This window comes from Telopea speciosissima, chromosome 1 (assembly GCF_018873765.1).
Source record: "Telopea speciosissima isolate NSW1024214 ecotype Mountain lineage chromosome 1, Tspe_v1, whole genome shotgun sequence".
NCBI classification, from domain to species: Eukaryota; Viridiplantae; Streptophyta; class Magnoliopsida; order Proteales; family Proteaceae; genus Telopea; species Telopea speciosissima.
The window spans coordinates 11,641,990-11,666,330 of NC_057916.1; the positions used below are offsets into that span (position 1 = coordinate 11,641,990).

General features: G+C 38.9%; 2 protein-coding genes across 3 annotated transcripts in view; both read left to right on the forward strand.

Moving 5' to 3' along the window:
- The window catches only part of LOC122648430 (protein TONNEAU 1a-like), a 45,124-nt gene extending 37,550 nt beyond the window's left edge, over positions 1-7,574 (forward strand). For both annotated transcript variants that reach the window (XM_043841647.1, XM_043841652.1), the window contains one exon: positions 7,417-7,574. In XM_043841647.1, the coding sequence (XP_043697582.1) occupies positions 7,417-7,468 (52 nt within the window). In that variant the 3' untranslated portion in view covers positions 7,469-7,574. The remainder of the gene's footprint in view (positions 1-7,416) is intronic.
- A 4,256-nt stretch (positions 7,575-11,830) lies between these two features.
- On the forward strand, positions 11,831-21,592 carry LOC122657221 (adenylate kinase 1, chloroplastic-like). The gene is made up of 4 exons (XM_043851930.1): positions 11,831-12,367; positions 17,764-17,904; positions 19,925-20,197; positions 21,192-21,592. Exons 1-4 carry the CDS (start codon positions 12,017-12,019, stop codon positions 21,333-21,335), a joined length of 909 nt encoding a protein of 302 aa, XP_043707865.1. The 5' UTR covers positions 11,831-12,016; the 3' UTR covers positions 21,336-21,592.
- Positions 21,593-24,341: the final 2,749 nt, after the last annotated feature.

A 24,341-nucleotide genomic window follows, 5' to 3' on the forward strand; every position in this document is an offset into this window, starting at 1 on the left:
TCCCCCTGGATAGGAACATTATCACTACTATTTTCTATGGTCTCCCCCTGTAAAGGATTCCCATTAGGTGAAGGAGGAACAGCCAGAGGTTGTTGGGCAGTCTCCAAAGTAGGATGGGAAGCATCCAAAAAAGGTTGGGTAGTAGCCGTGGGTGGTAAAGAAGGCTAGGTAGCCGCCAGAGGAACCTCAGGTAGAGGAATCTCAAAGGACACATCTTCACTAGAACTCTCCCTGTGAAGAGGTGGCGAAGAATAATAAGAAAGGGACTCATGGAAAATAACATCCATACTAACCATGGTACGGCGGGAAGGGGGATGGTAGCATTTATAACCTTTCTGGGTCGGTGAATAACCCAAGAAAATACAACGGAGCCCCCGAGGCTCAAGTTTCCCTGGAGATCTTGTATCCCTAGCATAACACACACAACCAAACACCTTGGGCGGCACAATAAAGGAGGAATTACCCAGTAAAATATCAGAGGGGCTGCGGGAGGTAAGAACCCTAGAGGGTAGCCTATTGATGAGATAGGCTGCAGTGAGGACCGCATCCCCCCAATATTGAGACGGGACATTCCTCGCAAACATCAAAGCCCTAGCCATTTTTAACAAGTGGCGATTTTTTCTTTCCGCCACACCATTCTGGGCAGGGGTATCAACACAACTAGTTTGATGAATGATTCCATGATCAGCCAAATATTTTTGAAATTGGGATTCTGTATACTCTGTTCTATTATCACTTCTCAATACTTTGAGAGTAGCCTGGAACTGAGTTTGGACCATTTTATGAAAGTGATGAAAACATGAAAAACTTGGTTTTTTGTGTGCAAAGGATACACCTAGGTGTTCCGAGAATGACAATCAATGAAAGAGACAAACCAACGATGACCAGAAATAGAGGGTTTACGACTAGGACCCCAAACATTCGAATGCACTAATTGAAAACAAGAAGAACTCCTTTTATTTGAAATTGGATAAGTTGAACGTGTCTGTTTGGCCAGAACACAAGCCTCACAAAAAAAATCATCCTTAGGATGAAGGGTGACCAAACGAGGAAATAAATGAGCTAAAATTCCTAAATGGGGGTGACCTAACCGAGAGTGCCACTGGGAGAGTTCAGAAGAGACTAAGGAGTTCTGATGCAGCGGAGAAGGTGGTGGTGGAGAGACGCAACCGTCATCAAGCATGTACAGTCCACCGTGCACTTTACCCAATCCAATCGTCTTCCCAAAGTCCAGATCCTGAAACACACAGTGAGAAGGGAAAAAAATGACTTTGCAGTTTAGATCACGAGTAATACTACTAATTGAAAGAAGGTTAGTAGTAAAATTAGGAATGTGCAAAACAGAAGACAAGGGAAGAGAGGAAGTGCAGTTGATGATTCCTTTTCCAGATATGGAAGAAAGGAAACCATCAAACACTTTGACCTTATCTTTCCTAGAAGTGGCAGAATATCTGTGAAACAGACTAGAGGAACCGGTCATATGATCTGTAGCTCCAGAATCTATGATCCAAGGATTGGAAGCCACAGAAGCACAATGACCTCCAAATGGAATACCTGACCGGGCAAAGTGTTAACCTGAAGGAGCTGAAGAATTGGCAGTGGCTAATGTAGTAGAGGCAGCAGTAGCGGAAGACCTTAGCATACGTAGGAGTGCCTGTAGATCATCCTGGGATAGACCAGTGTCAGTAGTAGGAGCTGCAGTAACAGTCTCAGTCTGATGGGCCTTGGTCTTCGTCTTTATCTTTGTCTTGGCAGCCCTTTTAGCTTCAAAATCAGCCGGTTTCCCGTGAAGTTTCCAGCACTTCTCCCTGGTGTGGTAAGGTTTGTGACAGTACTCACAAACAACAGACCCTGTAGTAGAATCACCAAGAGAAGCAATGCCACTAGGTGCAGGAGTGGGAGGGGCAGCAGCCTGGAGAGCTGATCTGTCAGTAATAGGAGGGTGCAACATGGCAGCCCTACGGTTTTCTTCAGAGGAGACCAGAGCATATGATTGTTCAAGTGTGGGAAAAGGCTTGTAACCCAACACTTGAACCCGAATCTGATCATACTCCACATTTAATCCTGCCAAGAAATCATAAACCCTGATCTTGTCCATGTGTTGCTTATAAGAAGTAATATTTGCAGCTGTACTTGGGTGAAAATCAGAAAAATGGTCCAATTGCTGCCAAAGGCTGTGCAAGGTAGCATAGTATTTGGAGATTGTCAATTCTCCCTGAGTAGTGTGAAGGACCTTCTTCCTGATTTCATATACCTGGGCATCATTGCCAAGCTGTCCATAAGTCTCCTTGCAAGCAGCCCAAATTTCCGAGGCTGTATCAAGGAGAAGAAAATTGTGTTGTAGATCTGTAACCATAGAACCAATCAGGTAGGACATAACAACTCCATTGTTGGCAAGCCACTTGTCTTGAGCAGCCCCAACCTCAGTAGGCATAGCAGTGGATCCCCTAATATGACCAGTAAGGCCACGGCCAGCAATGGCAAAGGAGGCAGACCTAGACCAAAGTAGGTAATTGGTGCCATCCAACTTGATTGGATTTGGAGAGAAAGTATGATACTCTAGTTTGCTGTTTCCATCACCAACAGAAGTAGCAGTCGAATCCACAGAGTCACCCATGGAGACAGTGAAGAATCCCAAATTGTAGAAGGGGGCTGTTGTGAAGAGAAAACCAAGAACACCTCCAAGTTAAGGGCTGAAACAAGGATGAAAGCCCTCTAATAATGAAGGAATAAGTGTCTCCAAGAATCAGCAACAGCAGCCAGAGAAAACCTTGAGATCGATATTTTCAGGGTTTTGAAAAAAAAAAACCCTGAAATTGCTGAAATCGATAAGATGATGTGAGGCCTGAAAAGTGACTGTATGAGGCTGAAATTGCAGTCGAAGGACTCTTGAACAGATGTGAAGCACTCCTCAAAAAATCAGAATTAACTGATAAGTGGAACCCCAAGATCGACAATTGTCAAGGTTTTGAAAAAACCCTGAAAGTGTGAAGAGATATCGATCTTGAGGGCTGGAACTTGATGTAGCTTGATGTAGGTGCTGGAATACTGATCTGCCGCAGGTCTGAAGCTCCAATATAGTGAACAAAGTCCTTGTAATATAGTGTGGATCTGTCCAATGAAGGCTGAAGTCTTCAATATTCGCAGCAAAGGAGGACAGCACCTTATCGATCAAATCTTCATATCATGGAGTGAGGTAACAAAGGAGGGCAGCAGCTGGATCAATAGATCACCTCATCAGTGCTGCCCTATGGGACAAAGAAGAACAAAGCAAAACAAAGGAAAGAAGAGAAGAGAAGAGAACAGGAGAGAGATCGAGAATTAGAGAAGGGGAGGGAATCGTGGATGGTTGTAATTCATAACCAGCTCTGATACCATGTTAAATGGATCTGAAGTAGAACTCTATGCTTGGATGATTAATGCATCCTAAGCACTTCTATATTTATAATCATAATGAATAATTAACACTTAGTACATTAACAATGTGGGACTAAACCACATATACCGAAATAACAAAATAACAAAATAAAGAGGGTATAAGGGTCAGAATACCCCCCACGGTATTCTGGCCATATATCTAACAATAACCAATGTAGCTAGTTTCTTGGGTGTTGATAGAAGATTGAAGCTCGAACGAAGAGGCAGTGAGGGTTCTTTGGGTAGTATTGTGGCAGCAGGCGCAGCACAAAGAAGAAGTTCAGATTTGGGTTTTAGGAGAACGAAAAACAGAAGCATGAGGAGCAAGTGGCAGCAGATAGAAGTGGACACAAGCAGATCTGTTTTCTTTTCTCTTAGTCTAATTCTTGTTCCCCTAGTGTTGTTTCTGCCCCAATCCTTGTCAGAATTGATGGGAGCTAATTTGATTAGACTAATTCAATCGCTCTCTTCTATTTTTTAATATTTTGGGTGCCTGTTAAGAACAAATGAGGGGTTTTCATGTTGTTTGAGTTTTAGATATGTTCAGCTTATAAAAAATTGTAAGCAGCCATGCTTTTTGGCTATCCTCTTTAATTTTTTTAAAGAAATGACAGAGAATCAGCTTTGTTTTCTTCTTCTTTTGTTAAGATTTTGGTTTTCCTTGATTTTTGCCCCAGAAAATGAAGGGCTTGACAGCCTTTCAGCTTTGTTCTTCGTGTTTATCCTGCATCATTTGGACAATACTGGGAATACAAAATTAGGGGCTTTGACAAAGAAGAAAGGTGATTGTGGGATATTAAAGTTTAAAGACAAGTTCTAAGCTAGTGTTTCAAAGGGAAAAATATATGAAACCAGGTCAATGAAGGACTGTAAATTTTATTTTTTTTTGTTTTTTTTTTATCACATATAAGACATGAGGAAGATTGTATCTGTTTATGGGATTTGCCTTTTAAATTTGATATTTTTGGGATTATTTGGGGCTTTATGTTTATTTACTTTAAAAATTCATTTATTTTTACTATTTTCACTAGATCTTGATTTTGGTATTTACAAATTATGATAAGTTGAAAAGCTGCTATTTTCTGACAATGCAATCTTATTATGTTTAGGAAATTTTATACTGTTGTTTTTACAAAATATATCCTCTTCCTCTGTCCGATAATGACTGTCTATTTTGACAGATCTTACTTTTCAAGAAAGGTTTGTCATTGCATTAATTACTCCCAATATTTTTACGATCTTCCAAGTTCCAACATTACCCTTCATGTGTTTACTATTCTCTCTCTCTCTTAATGCACTACTAACCCTTTACTGCATTGACAAGCTAAGGATAATATAGGCAAGTAAATTTTTTTTTGTCCATTTAATAGTATAAAGGACAAACAAAATAGAACATAGAAAATCTCCAAACAAGAGTCTTTGTGGGGATGGAGGGAGTAATAGTCTTGGATGTTTTAGATGAAAGTCACATAGTCAATCTGGAGAATATTATTATTTCTTTTCCGAGTCATGTTAGGTATCCTCATAAAGGTGAGGTGTAGTCGAATCTTTGTGAAAATGGGATTTAGGGTAATGGAATGGGTTTAGCATTTTTAGTTGGGCCTAGAGACACGTCCAACCAGGGAACCCTGAGTGGAGGACTTTTATGTTCTATTTTCTTCTTTTCTTTTTCCCAATGCTCTTATCACTTAATTTTTTTAGGCAAAAGGTTCTTTACATGGCCCATATGGGAAGGGATTTCACCAATCTATCTCTGAATGGATTGGCATTTTCTCTTGTATTGTCATCCATTCATTTGTTTTCAACCATTTGTCATCAATTTCTGAAAGTTTGAATTTTTAAATCTTTATTAGAATCCTTTTTTCCCCCCTTGTATTTCTCTAATTTTTTCTCTTATTTCTTCATCTCAGCGAGGAATCCTTTTTTGGGGGTACTATTTAATTGCTTTTCTTAGTTTACATACTTAAAATGCTGTTTCCCAATTATACAAATGCTAGCCCTTGCCCTCCAACTAACCCTTGTTTGATCCAACAATCATAGCCATTTATGCCCCCCAAAACACCCCCTCCAAAAAAAAAAAGGAAAAGAAGAAAAGTCTTACCCTAATTTCAGATTCCATCAAGCCTTTACCTTTTTCCCTTTTTAACCATCTCTTCCTAGTCCAATCTCAGAACTTCAACTTCCTATACATCTAAACGTCAAGACATTAGCAAAGAAAGTTGAAGAGGTGGTAATTACGGCTTTCAAAAAGATTTCTAGGAGCAGTGAAGGGCGGAAAAATAGCTCCTTGGCTTATGATAGTTGTGGGGGATGGGATTTCTTGGTCAAGTCTTCAAGTGCGTGATTCAATAATGTAAAAACTATGGGGCTGAAGGGGAAAGAAGGAAATAGGAGGGTAGGTCTTGGGAATTTTAAATTGAGAAGGTTGCTTGGCTGTGGCTGATGGTGATCTGAAAAATAAGTGGGAGTATTCAATGGGGCATATGATAGGTTTGGTTGCTGGACAAAAAAATAAAGAAGCATAATAGAAGGAAGAAGAGAGGAGGAAGTGAATAATCACTAGTCTCAATTTATCTGGCTTTCTGACAGGTGGCTGGTTCAGGTAAGATAAAAGGATGAAAGCATTATAGAACCTTGATGGCTTCTTTGAGGGCTTCTTGAGGTGTTAGTAAGGTGGATGCGGTTGATCTGAATGTGTCATAGTGGGATTGAAGAGTGTGAAACTGTGAATAGGATTGCATTAGTTGGGGGGTGGGGGGGCAAGTGATTTTGGATGTAAGTTGGGTGCTTTACCCCTCAGGGTTCTTACTTCTACTGCGATGTACCTGTGGTTTGGGCTGCTGTGGTGGGAAGTGATTTTGGATGTAGGTTGGGTGCTTTACCTTCACTCACCTCAGGGTTCATACTTCATACTGCAATGTACCTGTGCTCTGGGATGCTGTAGACCCCTATTCTGAATATGGGGATGGATGGAGTAGAAGGTTCTTGTCCATTGGTGGTATATCAACGCTTATCAGCACACCTCTTTATCTAACTTAGAACCTTAGCTATATGTGGGTGTATGTCTATGTTTTTGCTTTTCTTTTGTTTATTATGTGGCATTGGCTGTATTGTTTGCAGATATTTAGCAATACAAATCATTTTGTTGTTTGTCTGTTGCCGTGGAATGAGACCACACCTTCAAACTCTCATGTCTGGCAACACTTTGGGAAAGCACGCGAGGCTCTGCAAGGGTGTAGTTGTTCAGCAGATGTAAAGCTCGAAAGCTGGCCGCTAAAGAAAGAAGAAAGTTCCATCTTGTTCTGTTGGCAAGCCAGCCAGCGAATATAATTTACCACTAATTATCTTATGTTAATTATTAAATATTTAATTATAATAGCTATACTAATTTACTAATTATCTTTTGTTAATTATTAAATATTTAATTATAATAGCTATACTAATTTTACTAATTACATTATGTTAACTAACTAAGAGCATCCCAGTGCACGAGTCTCCCGCTACTGCAGGGTCTAGGAGGGGCAAATTTACGCAGCCTTACCCCCTGCTTCGCAGAAGAGGCTGTTTCGAAGTTCTGAACCCACAACCAACAGGTTACAATGTGTTAATTAACTAATTATATTATGTTAATTATTAAATATTTAATTATAATAGTTATGCTATTAATAGTATACTAACGATTTTTGCGAATCCTAATTACTACGTTAAACTAAATGGTTATTTATGCAATCCTAATTGAAGATTTTTCTTGTCTGTTGTGAAGCCATGAAAATTGCTATCGCTCAAGCAAACAGGGAAGAAAAAGATGGGGGAGGGGGAGGGATAGAAGGGTACTAAGATAATTGTTTGTAAATATTTAATGTTTTAAGTTGTATGGATCACCAATTTGTTTGGTTCAGATTGTGATTACTTAATTCAAAGATATAGATTTATATAGGTTGTAAAATTGCAAAAATATAATATTTCAGTTTACTGATTCTTGTGTTTGATTTTGATCAGACATGCTGGAGATGGAGCCACAGAGGATGATGGCAAGGAAGATCATATCTAGCTGTGCATTTACCTTGTACTTATATTGTTGTTTTATTGTCATATAAATTTATTATGTAAGACTTATTATGTGCCATTTTAGTTGTTTGCTTGAGCTTTCTGTCTCACCTTTGGTTTTCCTGTCTTTTTTTTTTTTTTTTTTAAATGACAGTCTCACCATTGGGTTTGTTTCAGCATTTGAGATGTCCTGTGGGAGCCTCTTCACTGTATTGCTGATGTGGGTGCAATTTATGAGCCATGCGTGATATTTGTTTTGCGTTAGCTAAGATCATGTAGCTTGCTTTCTTTTGCCCCTTGTTTCTTCTTTTATTAGGTGAAGTACTAAATATAATCTCCCACCCAGAAAATCAATGGATAGCAAGGTTTCCTGGTTATCTCACCACTAACCTGAATTACAGCAGAAGCATTTTTTTTTTGGGGGGGGGGGGGGGGGGGGGAAGGGGGAGCGAGCTTCAAGCGGTACATTTTGTGTGTTGTGTGTGTTTGGGGGATTTTTGAGAGAGGCGCAACACTGATGGTGCTAAAGGCTCAGAACCCTCTACAAACTGATGCCGAGGAAGTTTATTATTTTGGAAAACCCATTCCAGTGTTTCTGTGAGGCAAAATGCATTCCAGTGTCGAGTGCTACTAATGGAGGTTTTATGGTACATGTCTCATTTTTTCCAGACAATGAAAAGGCTAGTGCTAAGTCATATTGTTAAACTCGGTTTGAAGAATGTTACATTTCTGATCTCAAATAAATGAAGATAGAATTATGGATCTCTGGAGCCAGACATGAAAATCGGAGCTGAGAGTGTTTCTGGGATCATAGAATGCATGGGTTCAAGATGCATCGATTGCTAAATTTCAGTGTCTCCACAATTGGTGTTCCCACTGTGGTTTGATTTCTAGGGTTCTGGCTGAATCAGATTTGAAATCATGGAGGCTACTTCGTTGTCAATGGTTCCCACACTTCTCCCCCCCCCCCCCCCAAAATCCTCGGTTGCTCTCTTTGATCCACCAGTGCTTTTTATATACTCAAAAGGAGCTGTAGCCATTGACATTATCTATTGGGGCACTGTTCTCTATGCCGCAGCGCAGGTTGCACCCAGGCACATGGGGGTGGGTGCAATGATCACCCTACCCCCTGCACAGGTTGCCTATGTGTCTGGGTGTAGCCTGCACTGTCGCACGTAGAACGTTCTCCTTTATCTATTTATCTGGCAGGGATGCAGTTCCTTTTTTCTTTTCCGAAGTATCTATGCAATAGTGTAGCCTGAAAAGGATTCAAACAATACTTGGGAGTCTTCTTAGCCTTACATCACCATCCTAGGTGTGTTGATTCCACGCAGCCGTTCCATAACCCTTCGCCCCTTAAAAAAATACTTTTTCTTTGGTTTAAGTTAATGCTCAACCTTGATAAACTTATGTTGTGACGTGAGGGTGGAGGGTGGCTGCGTGGAAGGCACGGAATCGAAGACCCATTATGCTAAAACAAAAAAGTAAGAATATTCCAATCTTCAAGTTCTTTGTTTGTTAATGAAAAAAAGAAAAGAAAGGAAAGCATATTCTCTTGCTAAATTTGAAATCACTTTGGAGGGTTGAAATTTGTTATTATTTGCATAAATAATTTAGGGGAAAGATTTTATGTATTGTCGTGTATGTAGTATTGCTTATTCATGCATTTATGAATTATATTATGATATTATCATTCAAGCATGATTACATATTTGCATTTATTCTTATTCGATGATGATGATTGGGATGATATGGATTTGTGTTGGGTTACGGTACTGGGAAGTACTGGGACCGAAACCCCCGGATTACGTGGAATTGTATATTGCATCTCATTCTTGCCTGTATGCACCGTGTTGTGCTGGTACCCGGGTGTTAGATGGAATGGGATGTTGACACACCCGGATGTACCTCTCAACCCGATAGGATTCATGTAGTATATCTGTGGTTAGGCTCAGTTCCCTATGCTACGACCCTTACCAACAGGGGTTTAGGTGTTGGATAGCCAGAGCACCTGCTGTCTGTGAAGAGTTAGAGAGGCCAGGCCAGGGGTAGTAATGGTTATCGGGGTCTGCCTCTGGGTGGTGATGACTACGACCGGCGTGAGCTCCATAGTAATAATTAAGGTTGCATTGTGGTGAGAATAGAAGGATCCACAATGTCTTCCCGAGTTATTGCAGTAGCATATACCCATTGACTTAGCATTGTGTGTTAGGTGGTAAATGAATTAATAATGGCATGCACCATGGATTATTTGTGATTGTGCATCCCATTTTCTTTCTCACTAGTTCGGTGGAGTTAATCCCCGTGTACACATTCTTTTTAGATTTTGATGCAGATGATTACTGTGGAGCCAGAGACCGTGACTGAGGATCATGGCGATGGTTCTCCAATTTCTAAAGTGTGGCAGTGTGGCAGTGCAACAGTGCTAGGTGAAGATATCGACACTTGCCAATTGCCGCATTCAACCTTTCATATCAATAAACTTAGACCGTTGGATGCGGCAGCTGCCAGCTGTCAACACCTCCACCTAGCACTGCCGCACTGCCACACTTTAAGGAATTGGAGAGGATAATTTTCTGGAGGTTTTCGGACAAAGGGCGGAAGCACTTGCCGTGTTTACATGATTGTGCACAAAAACCGGATTCAAAAAATTTGGAGGGTATTATTTTTGTCATAAAGGTCTGCTATTTTTTAAATTATCACAAAACATATTTTGTCGTGATAGATGGTATGTTCATTCCAACATTTGGATAGAGAGGATATGGTTTAGATTAGTCACGTGTCAAACTCCAAAGTCTAATTCAATCAAATACCTATTTTTGTATTATCATGCATCCTATGTATGTTCATGCATGTGTACCAGTACTCTATATTACTGCCTATTCTCCTAACTCTGAGTGGAAACAGACGATTTAGATTAAAAGAAATGTAAAAATGGATGACTCAGATATATCTTGTAATTTTCGAAAAACATCACCTTCCATTCTCACATAGATAATTACCCAAAAATTCAAAATTTTGACTTTTCTTTTATTGATATATATACCCAGCGGAGCCGTAGCAAAAACGAGTCTTCATAGGGCAATTGTCATTGCTTATGGATCCGAAACTAGGTGATCTATCCATGACCAGGATGAAGCTTGGGTGAAACTAAGTGAAGGTCCAAACCGACTGATGTTGAAGAATCCGTGGATGAGTTGTGGTTAGGGGATAGTCTCCCACAGAGATGGCACATTGGTCAACTTCTATTCTGCTTGTTGGAAGCTTCCTCCGAATCTCTTCCCGGGTAAATATATTTTGGGAGAAGCTTCTTGAGCAAGCGGCCTAAATGAGCCACCAATGAAGAGCAACAAAATGGTTTCATACATAAGAGGGTAGAAAAGTCATTTCATGTGAAGAGGAGATAGATAGAGAGAAGGTGCTAGTGTATCCTCCATATTGCCTTTTCCCATATATATTTTTAGGGAAAGGTTCTTTGAGCCACTGAGGAGGATACATTTGCACCCTCTTTCCTTATCTCTTTAAACGGAAAATCACTAGCTCATGGAAGCCTCTCTCTTTTATTTTCTTTCATTCCTTGCCAAAACAAACACAAGCAAAGACGTTAAAAAAATAAGTGCATGGCATTGGAGCTAGGGATGTCAATTGTCAAATAGTCAGGCTTGATCAATTTTGGTTGGGTTCTAATCGATCCCCACCAATTTCAGACCCCACACTCTATGCACCTATTTAGGTAATTAGGCCTTGTAGGCTAGAGCATGGATACGTTTTTTATTTCGTTGGTCAATTACTGGTCCATAATGAGCTTAAGGTAAGTGGGCTAATTGACTAATCAGATAATATACGGTCTATAAATGGGCTATAATCATATTAAATGGGTTTTAAACGGGTTAATTGGCCTATAAATGGTTGACTATAGGTTGGCTCGATGAGGTGACCGTTAAGCTACTACTTTGCACCTAGAACACAGTGAATGCCTGATTATTAATTGCTCGATTCTTGAACTCCGTTTAGTAATCAATCGGACCGATCTTGGGTTTCAACCGATCGATTTAGGTCATGTTTACTAGTGCGGGCTAATTTTCAATTTGCACTCACATAATGATGTGCAGAGTTCACACTAACATTCTCTCTCTTGTTTTAACCAATAGACTCCATTCTATGCATTGCCATTAGTGTGGTGTGCAGATTCTTTCCAACAATGGCGTGGTGGGAACTGTCTCTCTCCCAACAAAAGGAAATCTTAAACAATTAAAAACAACAAAAGGGCAAAAGATCCGCATATTAGAATCCTGTAAGAACAAATTATAGGTGGCGTTAACGTCTTACGAACTATTTCTTAAGAAAAGGCACCTCGTGGCTCATTCCAGAGTCCAGATTGCCTCGCTCTGGTTCCGTCGGTGAGAGAAGAAATATATATAAAGGCTCCGCAGTTACGATCTGCCATTAGAAACCTAGTACCTCTGCTGGTTTCCGGGAATACTCTCTGAAACCCCCCTTTCTCTCTTTCTCCCTCTGCAATTAATTATTCATTCCAGTGTTTCTTCAATTCATGGCGGCCTTAAACCGCCTGCTAAGAGCGAAAGAGTTGTCGTTGTCATCGTCGTATTCATGGATGACAACTACTTGTTTGAGGAGGAACTTGTTTTCAACCGCAGTTTCCGAAGCAGCTGCAGCTGAGCTCCACCGTGCTCCATCTTCTTCGTCGCCGCCGCTCATCAAAGCCTTCCCAGTGCGTCGAGATCCAAAGGAAAGGAACGTGCAGTGGGTGTTCCTGGGCTGCCCAGGCGTAGGGAAGGGAACCTACTCCAGTCGTCTCTGTAGCCTCCTAGGTGTCCCTCACATCGCCACTGGTGATCTGGTTCGCGAGGAGCTCTCCTCCTCCGGCCCCCTCTCCAAACAGGTAGGTTTCCCTATTTTTCTTTTCTTAGTCTTCTATATACGTTTTCTTTTCTCCCTCCCTATTCATTTGAAAATTTCCAGTCATTTCTATTGATCTATTTCCTAATTCTTTCTTGTACGAGTGAGATGTGCCCGTTCATGTCGGTCGTCTCTAGCTATCTTCACAGTCCAAAAAGCAACTCAGGAAAAACAATCCAAAAATAGTTTTGAGATTTAATCTTTAACACGTAGAAAATGCGGCCCCCAGGGGGTGGGTTCGATTTTAATTCGCTGAAGTATTTCATCTTAATCATCAGAATCGAGCTGGAGGGCTTTTGAAGCAACTGAAAGAAATCTAATGGCAAATCCGGGAGACTGCTTCCGTTGCTATTTAAGTTTTTCTGAGTTTTGAGCTGAGTTCCAACTCATTGATGGCTAAATTATGGGAATTACCTTCAAATTGGTAGTTCTGAGAGCCTCTGTGACATGTGAGTTGATTTGGAAATCAGCACCTGTTAAAGTTATGCTGTAAATATTTCTTTCTATTTTCTTCATAACAATTTCTTCAGTTACAGCAATGAAAATGGTTGTAATTTTGCTACTGTTATTATGGGCAGGATCCTGATCGTGTGTCACTTAGGATGCTCCTTTAAGGATGATCAGTCTAGACACCGCAGTTATTATGGTTTGATGTGTGTGCATCAAACCCAATTTAATGAGATTAAATTAATTAATTACAATTTTATTATGTGCATATTTTAATTGTTCTTTTATGTGCAGTTGCCTATCCTTATATTTTTTTCTCAACTAGAAACAAACTTAGGCACATTGTTCTAGGGTTACCATATTGTATATTTCACCGGTGGAGATTAGTATGGAAAAATAAATATGGAGACATTATTGTGTTGAACAATGGTCCATAGAAATTCCTGAATGGTTCACCGCCAGTTGTGTTTGGCAACATGAATTTTTAATAGTTTATTTTCCTATACCTGAGTGGCACTTATTGTTGCATCCATTTTTTGTGTGTATGTGGTGGGCCAATGGTTGATTTACTGACAGGACTGACTATATACTCGCCGCTCGGCGTATAGGATATAAATGTGAATAGGGGTGACACTCAATAAAGTTTTCACTACTTGTTTTGGGAGAACATCCAAGTGAGACTTGTCGGACTGTGACTGGTCGAAATCCAAGACCTGGTAGTTGTTTTTGTAAAGTGTTTGCAAAAAGTATTTTATTTTATTATTATATTAAATCAATATTATTTGAAAAGTGTCTCAAATGTTTTCTTAGGTCCAGTCACTGGTCTTGATACTCCCGTAATGATGAACAATGGATTAGATTTAATAATGGTGATTTTATTCCATGCTTGCAAAGTCCATTTTGGATGTTAGTAGTGTGGGGGAGAAAGTGTAATGAAAGTTTCTATCACTAAGGGCTTTCAGGTTACGATTTATAGTGTTGTCCTTTAGTGCAATTCAGGATAACTTAAAGGCTACCCTTTAAGATCACACCACTTGGCATGATCTTGTCCGTTAGATTGTAATCTCCATGCTTAGCTCATCTATAAAAGAGAAGCTATGGCCGAAACCCTAATTGCACAACACAAATTAGAGATAAGAATTGAGGAGAGAAAATGAGTCTTCTTCTTCGTCTTCAAGCTTGGGAATTAGCCATTGGAGAGGGTGCATTCGATGGAGATCGTGTTTGAGTGCTGCATTCCTTTGATGGAACATGCCATCAGTGCGTTTTAGGTAATCACGAGTCCCTATTGTTAGATTTGATGGATGTATTCTTTGAGATCCTTGTCTGTAAAAATTTTGAGATCGATATTGTATCAAATCGCTTCTGCCATCACCCTGCACCTCCCCTCCTAAAATGTTCCCTATGTTAAGCGTTTTTTATTTTTAGTTAAAAAAGTTGGATTTTGTATAAATTTTATGATGAGATTTTGAATTTGTGGGTGAATGGTAAGTGTTTCTATGAGTTCTATCTGGATTTCTGTCTTTCTTTTGCAACATGATGAGCAATGTATGGTCAAGTTCATACAATCTTTTGACTATTGATGTTACAGTTCTGTCTTACCCTGGGTTTTGAAATATTTGTGTGAAGTTTAATATGTTTCCAGTGAGAAATCTTCATTTTATTTATCCAAATTATAATATCTTGTATATTATTGGTGAGAATTTGAGAATTGAAGCTGGATTGGGAACTTGAGTCTCTCTGGAATATATATTTCTGCTGCAACATGAAGTATGTCTTTGCTGGACCAGAAACAATAAGAGTACTGGGCTTAATTTTATTAATAACATGTTTATAGTTCCAAACGTATCTTTTTCCAAAGTAAAGTTGTAGAGTTGAAATACACTGATGTTTAACTCGTAGTCAGTTCCAAGCCTAAATTATTGAAGGAGAACAAACAAACTGAAAACAGGGCAACTAGGGTATGGTATAATTTGGTTGCATCCAAAACATTCATGTATTCATTTTGAATGAGATCACATTGGTTTATGTTGATAAACATTCTAAATAAAGAGAAATATCTTCCCATCTAGTGAATCTCATCAATTGAAGGAAATAAAAGGAATCAAATTCTGGTGTGGGACTCAGGGAAAATAAAGGCTAGAGAGAGAAGAAATAGGGAAATTGATAAGATTTGATAATATGAATATGGAATTTAGGACTAGATAGAAGATTCAAGCTATCCGGTTGAATATTGACTAGAAAATGAGAATCTGAAGATCGATTGCAATTTATGGAATTTTAAGGTAAGACACGGAGGCTTGCAGGTATTTTAGGTTGCAAGGAAGGTTTTCAATTAATAAGGTCAGTAATCCAGTGAATAAAGGGTAGGAAGAAAGGTTGGTACAAGAATCACACCAGCAAGTTATACAACTTATACTGAAATGACACCCACAAAGCTCTAGGAAACACACTTTGTGCTTGTTTTTGGGGAGCTTCTCAGCTTCGCTCAGATATTGAGAACCTAGCCTCTCCCAATCAAGGTTCGAGAACTCGGGTCTCGGTGGCATCTCGCTGGCCGAACCGAGTCGAGCCGAGATCTCGGCAGTTGGTGCAATTTTTTTTTGGACTCGGACCCCAACTCGGTGGGTTGTACACATATTTTGGGTCCAAACTTGGTATCCAGCCTATTTCAGGCCATTTAAACACAATGGCATGCCCGATTTGCCAAAAACAAGTCCAAATATGAGTTTCACTTTGGCCCATAGGTTGGTAGGCGACAGTCGTACTAAAAGTCTAAAACAACATAATCTATATATAATTTAGTAAAACATAGCAAATTAGAACTATTAAACGTAATGTCAATCTATTCATAACTCTTAAACGTAATGTCAAGCTACTAGAACTATGAAATAACTATATCTTATTTATCCCCTAACCCAAGTATTTATTTGTTAATTAAAAATAATATTTTGAATTTTTTTTAAAACTATTTATACCTTAAAGTATAAGAAAAATATAATGTAATGATGAATTTGACACCATTTGAAGTTGAATATTATGTACATATGTTGTACATAATTTTCCATAAGCAATAAGTATTTTTCCTTAATATTATATATATTTTTTAATTTTTATAATATATTTATTAAATCTGAAAAATAAAATAATTTTTTTAATGGGTGAAAATAAAAATTAATCCATGGGGCTGTAGAGCATCCCAAGTAGTTTAACATATATCAAAATCATTTTCAAACAATCACTATTCATCCTATTTTTTTCATTTTCTTTTTCAAATAAATCATTTATTTTTCCAGAAATTATAATAAATAATTTATTAACTGAAAAAAATCCGACTCCATGAAGTGATAGATCGGGCAAAGATGTTCAACATATATTAAAACCACATGAATCTAACAAGGATTACAAAATTTTTTTGGAAAAAATAGATTTGGGGAAGAAATAGAAAACACCTTTGAAATCTTGCAAATAGGTGATGATGCTCCAAATTGGCACTTGAATCTTCACTTTGGCACTTCAATCTAACTCCAAACAGTGCATTCCATCCAACAATCGAAAGAAAGAAGAAGAAATTTGAAGGAGAGGTTTTTTCCCCTTGGTTTAGAGCCTAAGAACTTGTTCCTGCTCTCTCTTATGTTGGAAATGGTTTTTGGGTGAAAATTGGGCTAAATACAACTAACTAGCATCTTTGGGCCCAACCGAGATCTCGCGAGATCTCTGCGAGATATTGGTTTTTGTACTAAAAACCATGATTTTCACCTTCGAGATATCACCGAGATCTCGGCGAGATCTCGGTCGAGAAATTGTAGTTTTTGTACCGACTAGGAACTCGACTCGGTTTTGCCCAAAACCGAGAAACTCGGCGAGATCTCGGCGAGATCTCGCGAGTTCTCGAACCTTGCTCACAATGAGAAGCTATAGAAAGCAGGTCCATTGTTGGCGCTTGGAATCTCTTCTTCCAGAAGCCCAAGACCCCATCCCTTTAGTGCCTGTGCGTCTGTTGCTCACGCTTAAGCCTGCTTTGAAGCTTAGCCAAATATTCTCTTATAGTTCTCAGATTAATCAGCATTTTGCAGCCAATCCTGCTATACCCATGGAAAAGGGGGGGGGGGGGCGTTGTTGCCGCTTCCCTAGTGTCTGTGCCACATCCATGTTGTGCATGTTTGGATGGCTTCCTGGGCTTCTGCTTTCGGGTCAGCAAAGGCAGAGCCCATAGGAGGTTGTGCGATGGAATCTTCTCTGCCTCCTCCCCACTTCTTGGCTTCTGGTGATGGGGGCGGTGATTATACCAACACGAGCTCTCTGTTTGGCTCCACCTTTTGCTGACTAGAGAGCCCTTTCAGAAGCATTCAAGCAGTAGCTTGAGAAACCATTCCAAATATGTCCATTATCTCCTCCATTTTCATTTATCTGCCTCATTTTCACTGAGATTCTGTCACTACTGCTGCAAGAATGATGTTGCGATTGTCGTGGCCTGAAACTGTAGTGGGACCGGTTCATATGAGAGAGAGAGAGAGTTTTGCAATTGGACTAAGAACACAAGGTTTTTTTTTTTTTTTGCTAACTTTATATTTTGAGTCATACTTTTGTGAGCATTTACTGGTTTACTTAATACTTATTATTGTGCTAATATTGTAACATCTTTTTCTTTTGGGCCTAATTAAAATATTATTAAGGTTATATGGTTCTAATCAGCTCTATTGATTTTTACTTTTTGTTTGAGCACTCATTTGTGCCATGTGTTGTTATATCCCATTAAAAACTGCAGTTATCTTCTATGGGACTCAAACTATATATTTACCTAGTAGAATATCTATTCTAAGTAGAGTGAGGAAATGCAGTAACTGTTGCTCCTTGAAAACTTCTCTTCAAATGAAGTTTTAAATATATTTTCATTCTCGATTTATATATTTATCTTCGTTTTTTTGGCAGCTTGCAGAGATTGTAAATCAAGGCAAATTGGTTTCGGATGAAATCATATTAAATTTATTGTCTCAGCGACTTGAAGCTGGAGAAGCCAAGGGTGAATCAGGTTTCATTCTTGATGGTTTCCCTCGAACAATAAGACAAGCGGTGAGCACTGAGCACTTATATGGTTGTGGTGATAGGGCATGATTTTTCAAAATTAAAGTGTGGTTTTAGTTTTATAAATTTTGCTAGACATAGTGAAGCATGAAGCCAAGCTAGTTCTCTGCCATATGCATGTCCATTAATCTCCTTGTGTTAATAGGTTATTGGACTGGATGTTACCATCCATCCTATGCTGTCTATTCCTGCTCAATGAATTCATGGACCCATTAGTCTGTTGATTGGAAAGACTGATGTGGTTTTTCTGATTTTTTAATCAATGGTCGTGTTTGTGCAGCATTTTCTTTTAATAAATTTTTGTAATTGACAATGATAGATTTTGATCAAAGAAGACGGACAAAATATGAATGAACAAATGAAGATAGGACAGAGGAGCTTCTGCCCTCCTGGATACAAAGAAGATCATGGACTTCAGATCAATGGGCTTGTTGTTCACATTTATGTTAGGAAGTCTGGACCCGTGAACTCCTGTCATAAACTACGCTGGAGTATCACACTTCTCCTATTTATTTGGTTTTGCAAAAGTTATGTGTTGTTGACGGTAGACCATATCATTGTGTTCCTCTGTAGATCATAGGTGGAAAAGATGCCCCTTACTTAACAGGGTTGGCTGCCCTTCTAGTAGTTTCAGTAGGCATTGGGTACTCATAATTTTGCTGGCCTTGGAGAATCTTTCATCACCAATTGGAGAATACTACAGCCCCTCTTTGGTGGGTGCTTGGAAGAAGTGGAATGGCTGTGTTTTTGACGATAATACCTATAAACCCCTGATGAGGAGGTAGCTCAGGTGAAGGACCTGCTCTGACTCTGGTCCTACATTCTCACAGATTTTAGAGGCCCTGTAGAATCTTCTATCCTCAGATGGAGAACACCCACAAAACCTGATCTCCTTCCCTCTTAACAGGGTTGGCTGCCCTTCTAGTAGTTTCAGTAGGCATTTGGTACTCATAATTTTGCTGGAGGATCTTTCATCACCAATTGGAGAATACTACAGCCCCTCTTTGGTGGGTGCTTGGAAGAAGTGGAATGGCTGTGTTTTTGAAGATAATACCTATAAACCCCTGATGAGGAGGTAGCTCAGGTGAAGGACCTGCTATCTGGTGCTACATTCTCTCAGATTTTAGAGGCCCTGTAGAATCTTCCATCCTCAGATGGAGAACACCCACAAAACCTGATCTTCTTCCCTCTTTGCTGGGTTGTTGGAAGAAGTGGATAGCTGATTACTTGAAGATAATACCTATAAACCCCTGATGAGGAGATAACTTGGGTCAAGGACCTGCTCTATTGAGGCTTCATTCTCATGGATTTTAGAGAATCTTGTACTGGATCTTTTGAGATCAATGGCACAGCATATATGACTCATCCATTTATATGTAGAGCATATACGGTAGTTTAATATGTCTATACTGTACCCACTGTATGCGTTGCTGTTATGATTGCTAGGTTTCTAATTCCCTCATTTATTACGGCTTGCACCATTCTTTTAAAAAGAAATGTAGAGCTATAAGTTTAACCCCCTTCAAGATATTGTGGGTGCACCTTTCTTTGAGTGCCTTGTTTGAAATGCTCGACGTAAGGTGTGACAAATGGATCACAGATTGCGTGTGAAAGATAACAAAGTAAACTGTATATGCTATACTACCTCATCTCATTTCTCTCTCTCTCTCTCTCTCTCTCTCTCTCTCCCCCCCCCCCTGGGGGTGTGTGGTTAATGTCAATGTTCATTTAGTTTTCACTTGAGTATCTTGGACTTATTTTTGGTATCTTTTGACAAATATTCACTTAATTATACATTTATACTGTCTTGGACATTGAACTGGTATGCCTGTAATTCAGTAATAGCATCATGGATTGAATTGGTTTATCATTGAATTTCTGCACCATATGTAGGTGATTGCAGGAACTCAAATTTTGTAGTCCTTGGCCTATTGCATAGTGAAACTGTTTCTATTGTATTATATTGTTCTGTTTCTCTTAGTTCACTTTTTCCTTCCTGCTTGTGTAGGAAATATTGGAGGATGTGACTGACATTGATTTAGTTATTAACCTAAAGCTCCGGGAAGATGTACTTCTTGAGAAATGCCTTGGAAGAAGGATTTGCAGCCAGTGTGGTGGGAACTTCAATGTCGCAAATATTGATATCAAGGGTGAGAATGGGAGACCTGGAATATACATGGCTCCACTTCTTCCCCCTCCGCATTGTGCATCAAAGCTCATCACCCGATCCGATGATACAGAGGCAGTTGTGAAAGAACGACTTCGTATATATGATGAAATGGTATTGTCCTTTTTTGCAAACCTTTGTTAATTCTAGCTGCTGCTATACTAGTTAAAGATGTTAAGATACTATATGTGCTTTTCAATTCAACTACTAGGTTTTTGAGATGGCTACGGTTTTGAAAATTTTAATTATTTCTAAGGGTGTGATTTCCCATTCATTAGTCACAATTAAAAAACAGTGAGAAAGGGGAGGGGGGTGTAAAAGATTTTTTATTTGGTGGAAAGTGTGTAACAATTATTATTTGGTAGAAAGTTGGGGCAGGATGATTGATTTTATACCCATAACCTGGGGGTAATGCACATAAGAACAAGTAAGAAATCAGCATAATGTCACTCGAAGACCTTGTAATGATAAAGAATTACTCTGTAGTTTTTTGTTTTTTTTTTTAATAAATTATACAAGAGAAGATATAATGTGCTGATATCTATCCAATTAGAAAAAAATTGAGAATGGGTGGGCGAGGGGAAAAGATGACCAAAAGACATGGCATGCTTATTCACTCAGAAAAGGATGCCAATCTCCCATTTTCCATTGGCTGTTTCACGGGTTCGAATCTGGAAACAGCTTCTCTGCAAAAGCAGGAGTAAGGCTGTGTACATTATGACCCTCCCCAGACCCCGTAGTGCGGGAGCCTTGTGCACTGGGTATGCCCTTTTATGTTTTACGGACTATATGTAAGAATGTGATCAATCTGATTATTCATTATTTATTTCTGGTTTGGAGCCCCCTTAACAAGGTGCTGATTCCTGATTGATTGGACTGACAACTTACTGTCATTCTACTGGTTTTTAGTACCCCACTCGCCAACTGAAGTTGATACAATTGTTGTGTCAAGTTGCTTCTCGGAATAAAATTCTTTCTGCTTGGGTGTCTCTCTCTCTCTCTCTATATATATATATATATATATATATATATATATATATATATGGTCATGGTTCATCTTGTTGGTCAGTTGGTTGATTAGAGATTGATAATTGTGCTGCTTCTGCAGAGCCAGCCCGTAGAGGAGTTCTATCGCAGTCGAGGAAAGTTGTTGGAGTTTGATCTACCAGGAGGGATCCCTGAATCTTGGCCTAAGTTGCTGCAAGCTCTGAACCTTGATGACCATGATGACAAACAGTCTGCAGCAGCATGAGTTCCTATCATGTGGAATGGATTCTCAAATGTGAGTAGGTCATTCTTCGCATGCATAGGATGTACATGCACAGTAATTTGACAGAAAAACAATACATTTTTTTCTCTCTGTCCTAAATAAAAGCTTCAAATCTGGTCAGACATTTAATGAGATGGCTGCCTAGTTGAGCTTTGAAGATATGTAGTACATCAGAATTTGGTCTATTATTTGGAGAAGTATAAGGGTAAACATCACTATTATTCTGAGTGGTGAAGGATGGTTATACTTCAAAGTATTCATGTGGTCAACTCTGGAATTCATGGAGGTCAGTTAGTTTGTGGTAATAATAGTATACACTGAAAGATTGTGGAAATCAGTTTTTCATGATTTGTTGTAAGTTTTGATAGTCGATTATTTATAATATGATAATGACACACCTTGGTTTCAAACTGGTAAAGCATTGGTTCAGTGATTCAATCCCACCTCCTTTGTATCTGATGGTAATGGTAATTTACTTGGTATCCAACCCCCCCCCCCCCCCCTTTTCTTTTTCACCTCCCTGGTGTTGGATTATTTGAGAGGACTAGGGTGCCAGATTGCAACAGAAATTCAATTAATCCCGACCACCACACTTGAATAAGATGCCTACGATTTTAGTTGGAATCTGCTGCCCTTCTTCCCCCCTCCCCTGTTTTTTTCTTTCTTTCCCTAGTCTGTTTGGAGAACTGACTGACACTTCCTTTCTTCTACATCCCATGGTCCCTTCATGCCAGAGACCTTAAATGTATTATTTAATGTAATTTACATGTGAAATGATAGGATTATTTCTGCATTAAATAACTTTTAGGAATAAGACAGGGTTAAAAAACTAAGGTTACAACCTCTTAATTCACCTACTTGGTGATAATAAGATGCACTCTTCTGGTTTTTTTTTTTGATTGTCTCTTGTCTTACAAATTTTAAAATTCCAAATTCTGAATGAATATAAACAATATGAGGGGCAGTATCTGATGAATTCTTGCCAGAGTTGTGGACAAGATGAGCTTGTGTTTCTCCATGACTTGAGTGGGAAGGCACTCTACTACAAAGCAGTCTGCAATGCAGCCAGCAGTAACGAAGGACGCATCGAAGGCTGTTGAATGTTTATGTAAGAAACACCTTTAATCAAATGTTGCCCTTTTCCAAGCTGTGAAAAATTAAGGCATTTGTATGGTATACATTCTTGGAATGCATTTTAGGTTGATTCCACATTCTCGGATGATAAAGTAAAAAATGCCCAAAATGAGTCCAATTAAACTAAGCCTGACCTATCCAACCATTAAAGTTGGCATATAATTTGTCCACATGACAAACATTAGATGGGTCACAATGAAAGCTTTTTTGTATATTGCAAAGAACCTTTTTAAGGGATCAAAAACTTATATAGGGGAAGAGGAAGGGGAGGTAAAGATGTGACTCTGGACAAAGCCTCTGGTGAATCAATCAATCTTAATTCCTATTAAATGAAGTAGGATAGCCCCATAAAATGTCACTTGTGATCAATCCAAAAGCTTAAACTATTAAAACTGAGATAACTCAATTGTATATGAAGATATGCCCAATGTCCCGGATAACTGATGTGAGATTATACTTTTATAACTCCTAACATCTCAACAACTCTGATTCTAACCTATTCGAATTGAGTTAGACCAAATCACCATTGATACCAACCATTTCCCGATGACATGATAAACACCAAATAGCATCAGAGGTCCGATCGGTCGAGGCTGATCCTAATTCCCCCAACCCTTCTGGTCCAGGCCAATTCTGTATGGAAAAATTCTAAATGCCTGGAATACATCGATTCCAAAGCCGATTCCTTCAAATCGATCCGGATCCTGATTCCGGGTTTTTAAACCCGGCCTTCCTCCCATGTCCCATCGGATATCATCAGAACAGGTAGATTTATGGTAAGTGGATGATGAGAATAAAGTCAGGAAATGGCAATGACGAAATAGGCTGTGGAGCAGATAATTTGATGGTCCTAATCCAGTCTGCCTTGAATAAGTGTAACTAAAGAGATAAGATTCGAGGTGGAGATAAAGGAAGAGATCAAGAAAAGTGAAAGAATCTAGGCGTAGTAACCATGGAACAAAAAGGCTTTAGCATGTAGCCACAGAAACATAAAGAGAGAATGTTTCTGTTGTACATCGATGCCAAAGTCAAAAGGAAAAGAATTGAACACCACTTACTTGTAGATAGTTCCTTCCTCATCTTATATAGTAGTTTAAGATAAGTTGGCACCATTTGATTGGAAGGAAAATGAATCAAATCAATACTAAAGTGATAATTTTTATTCCATCAGCTCACATGATGGTGTAATTAACTCTAAAATATATATATATTTATAAATTGATTATCTATTTTATTAAATATTATTTTATTTTTATAATCAAATTTTTTTATTTAAGTAAAATAAATTTTACATTTAAAAGTATATTTATCAAGGGGAGAAGATCACTGCCAGATTGCGTGGGGCTAATGAGAGCGCATGCAGGGGCATCAATGAGATTTTTTTATTTCAAGGGGTGGGGTAGTTAGTTCGCAAGATCCTGTAATTGGGTGCAGGGTGCACTCAATGTGGCAAGGATCTTTTTCTCATTTATCATATATAATAATAGTTCTAAATAGGTTGCACAGCCACAATTACAAAACTTACCTTTTTCTTTTCAAAAGTGATTTCACTTCCCTTTACTTACAACCATTCGATGTGTTGCCATGGAAATGTGTATGTAAACACTACTGACATGGTTGATCAAATCCATTGCCACAACAACATTTACCTTTTCTTTAGTAGGGGATAAGTATATTTCCCTTTGTTCAATCTCTCTATGTACAATGGAGATGTGTCCTATTCACTTTTAATGAATTCATTTATGCATCTTATAGGGTGCGAGTTGTTGTCACCATAATAGTGAATTAAAATTGTAATCCTCGTTTTAATTATCTCGTCTTATTTCCAAGAGTTATTTAATGTATGGGTAAAAA

Excerpts from the sequence above, each read along its gene's own strand:
- LOC122657221 (XM_043851930.1), top strand. The coding sequence starts at position 12,017 with ATGGCGGCCTTAAACCGCCTGCTAAGAGCGAAAGAGTTGTCGTTGTCA. Across the intron at positions 12,368-17,763 it reads CCGGCCCCCTCTCCAAACAG|CTTGCAGAGATTGTAAATCA; the intron begins GTAGGTTTCCCT and ends TTTTTTTGGCAG. Across the intron at positions 17,905-19,924 it reads CTCGAACAATAAGACAAGCG|GAAATATTGGAGGATGTGAC; the intron begins GTGAGCACTGAG and ends CTGCTTGTGTAG.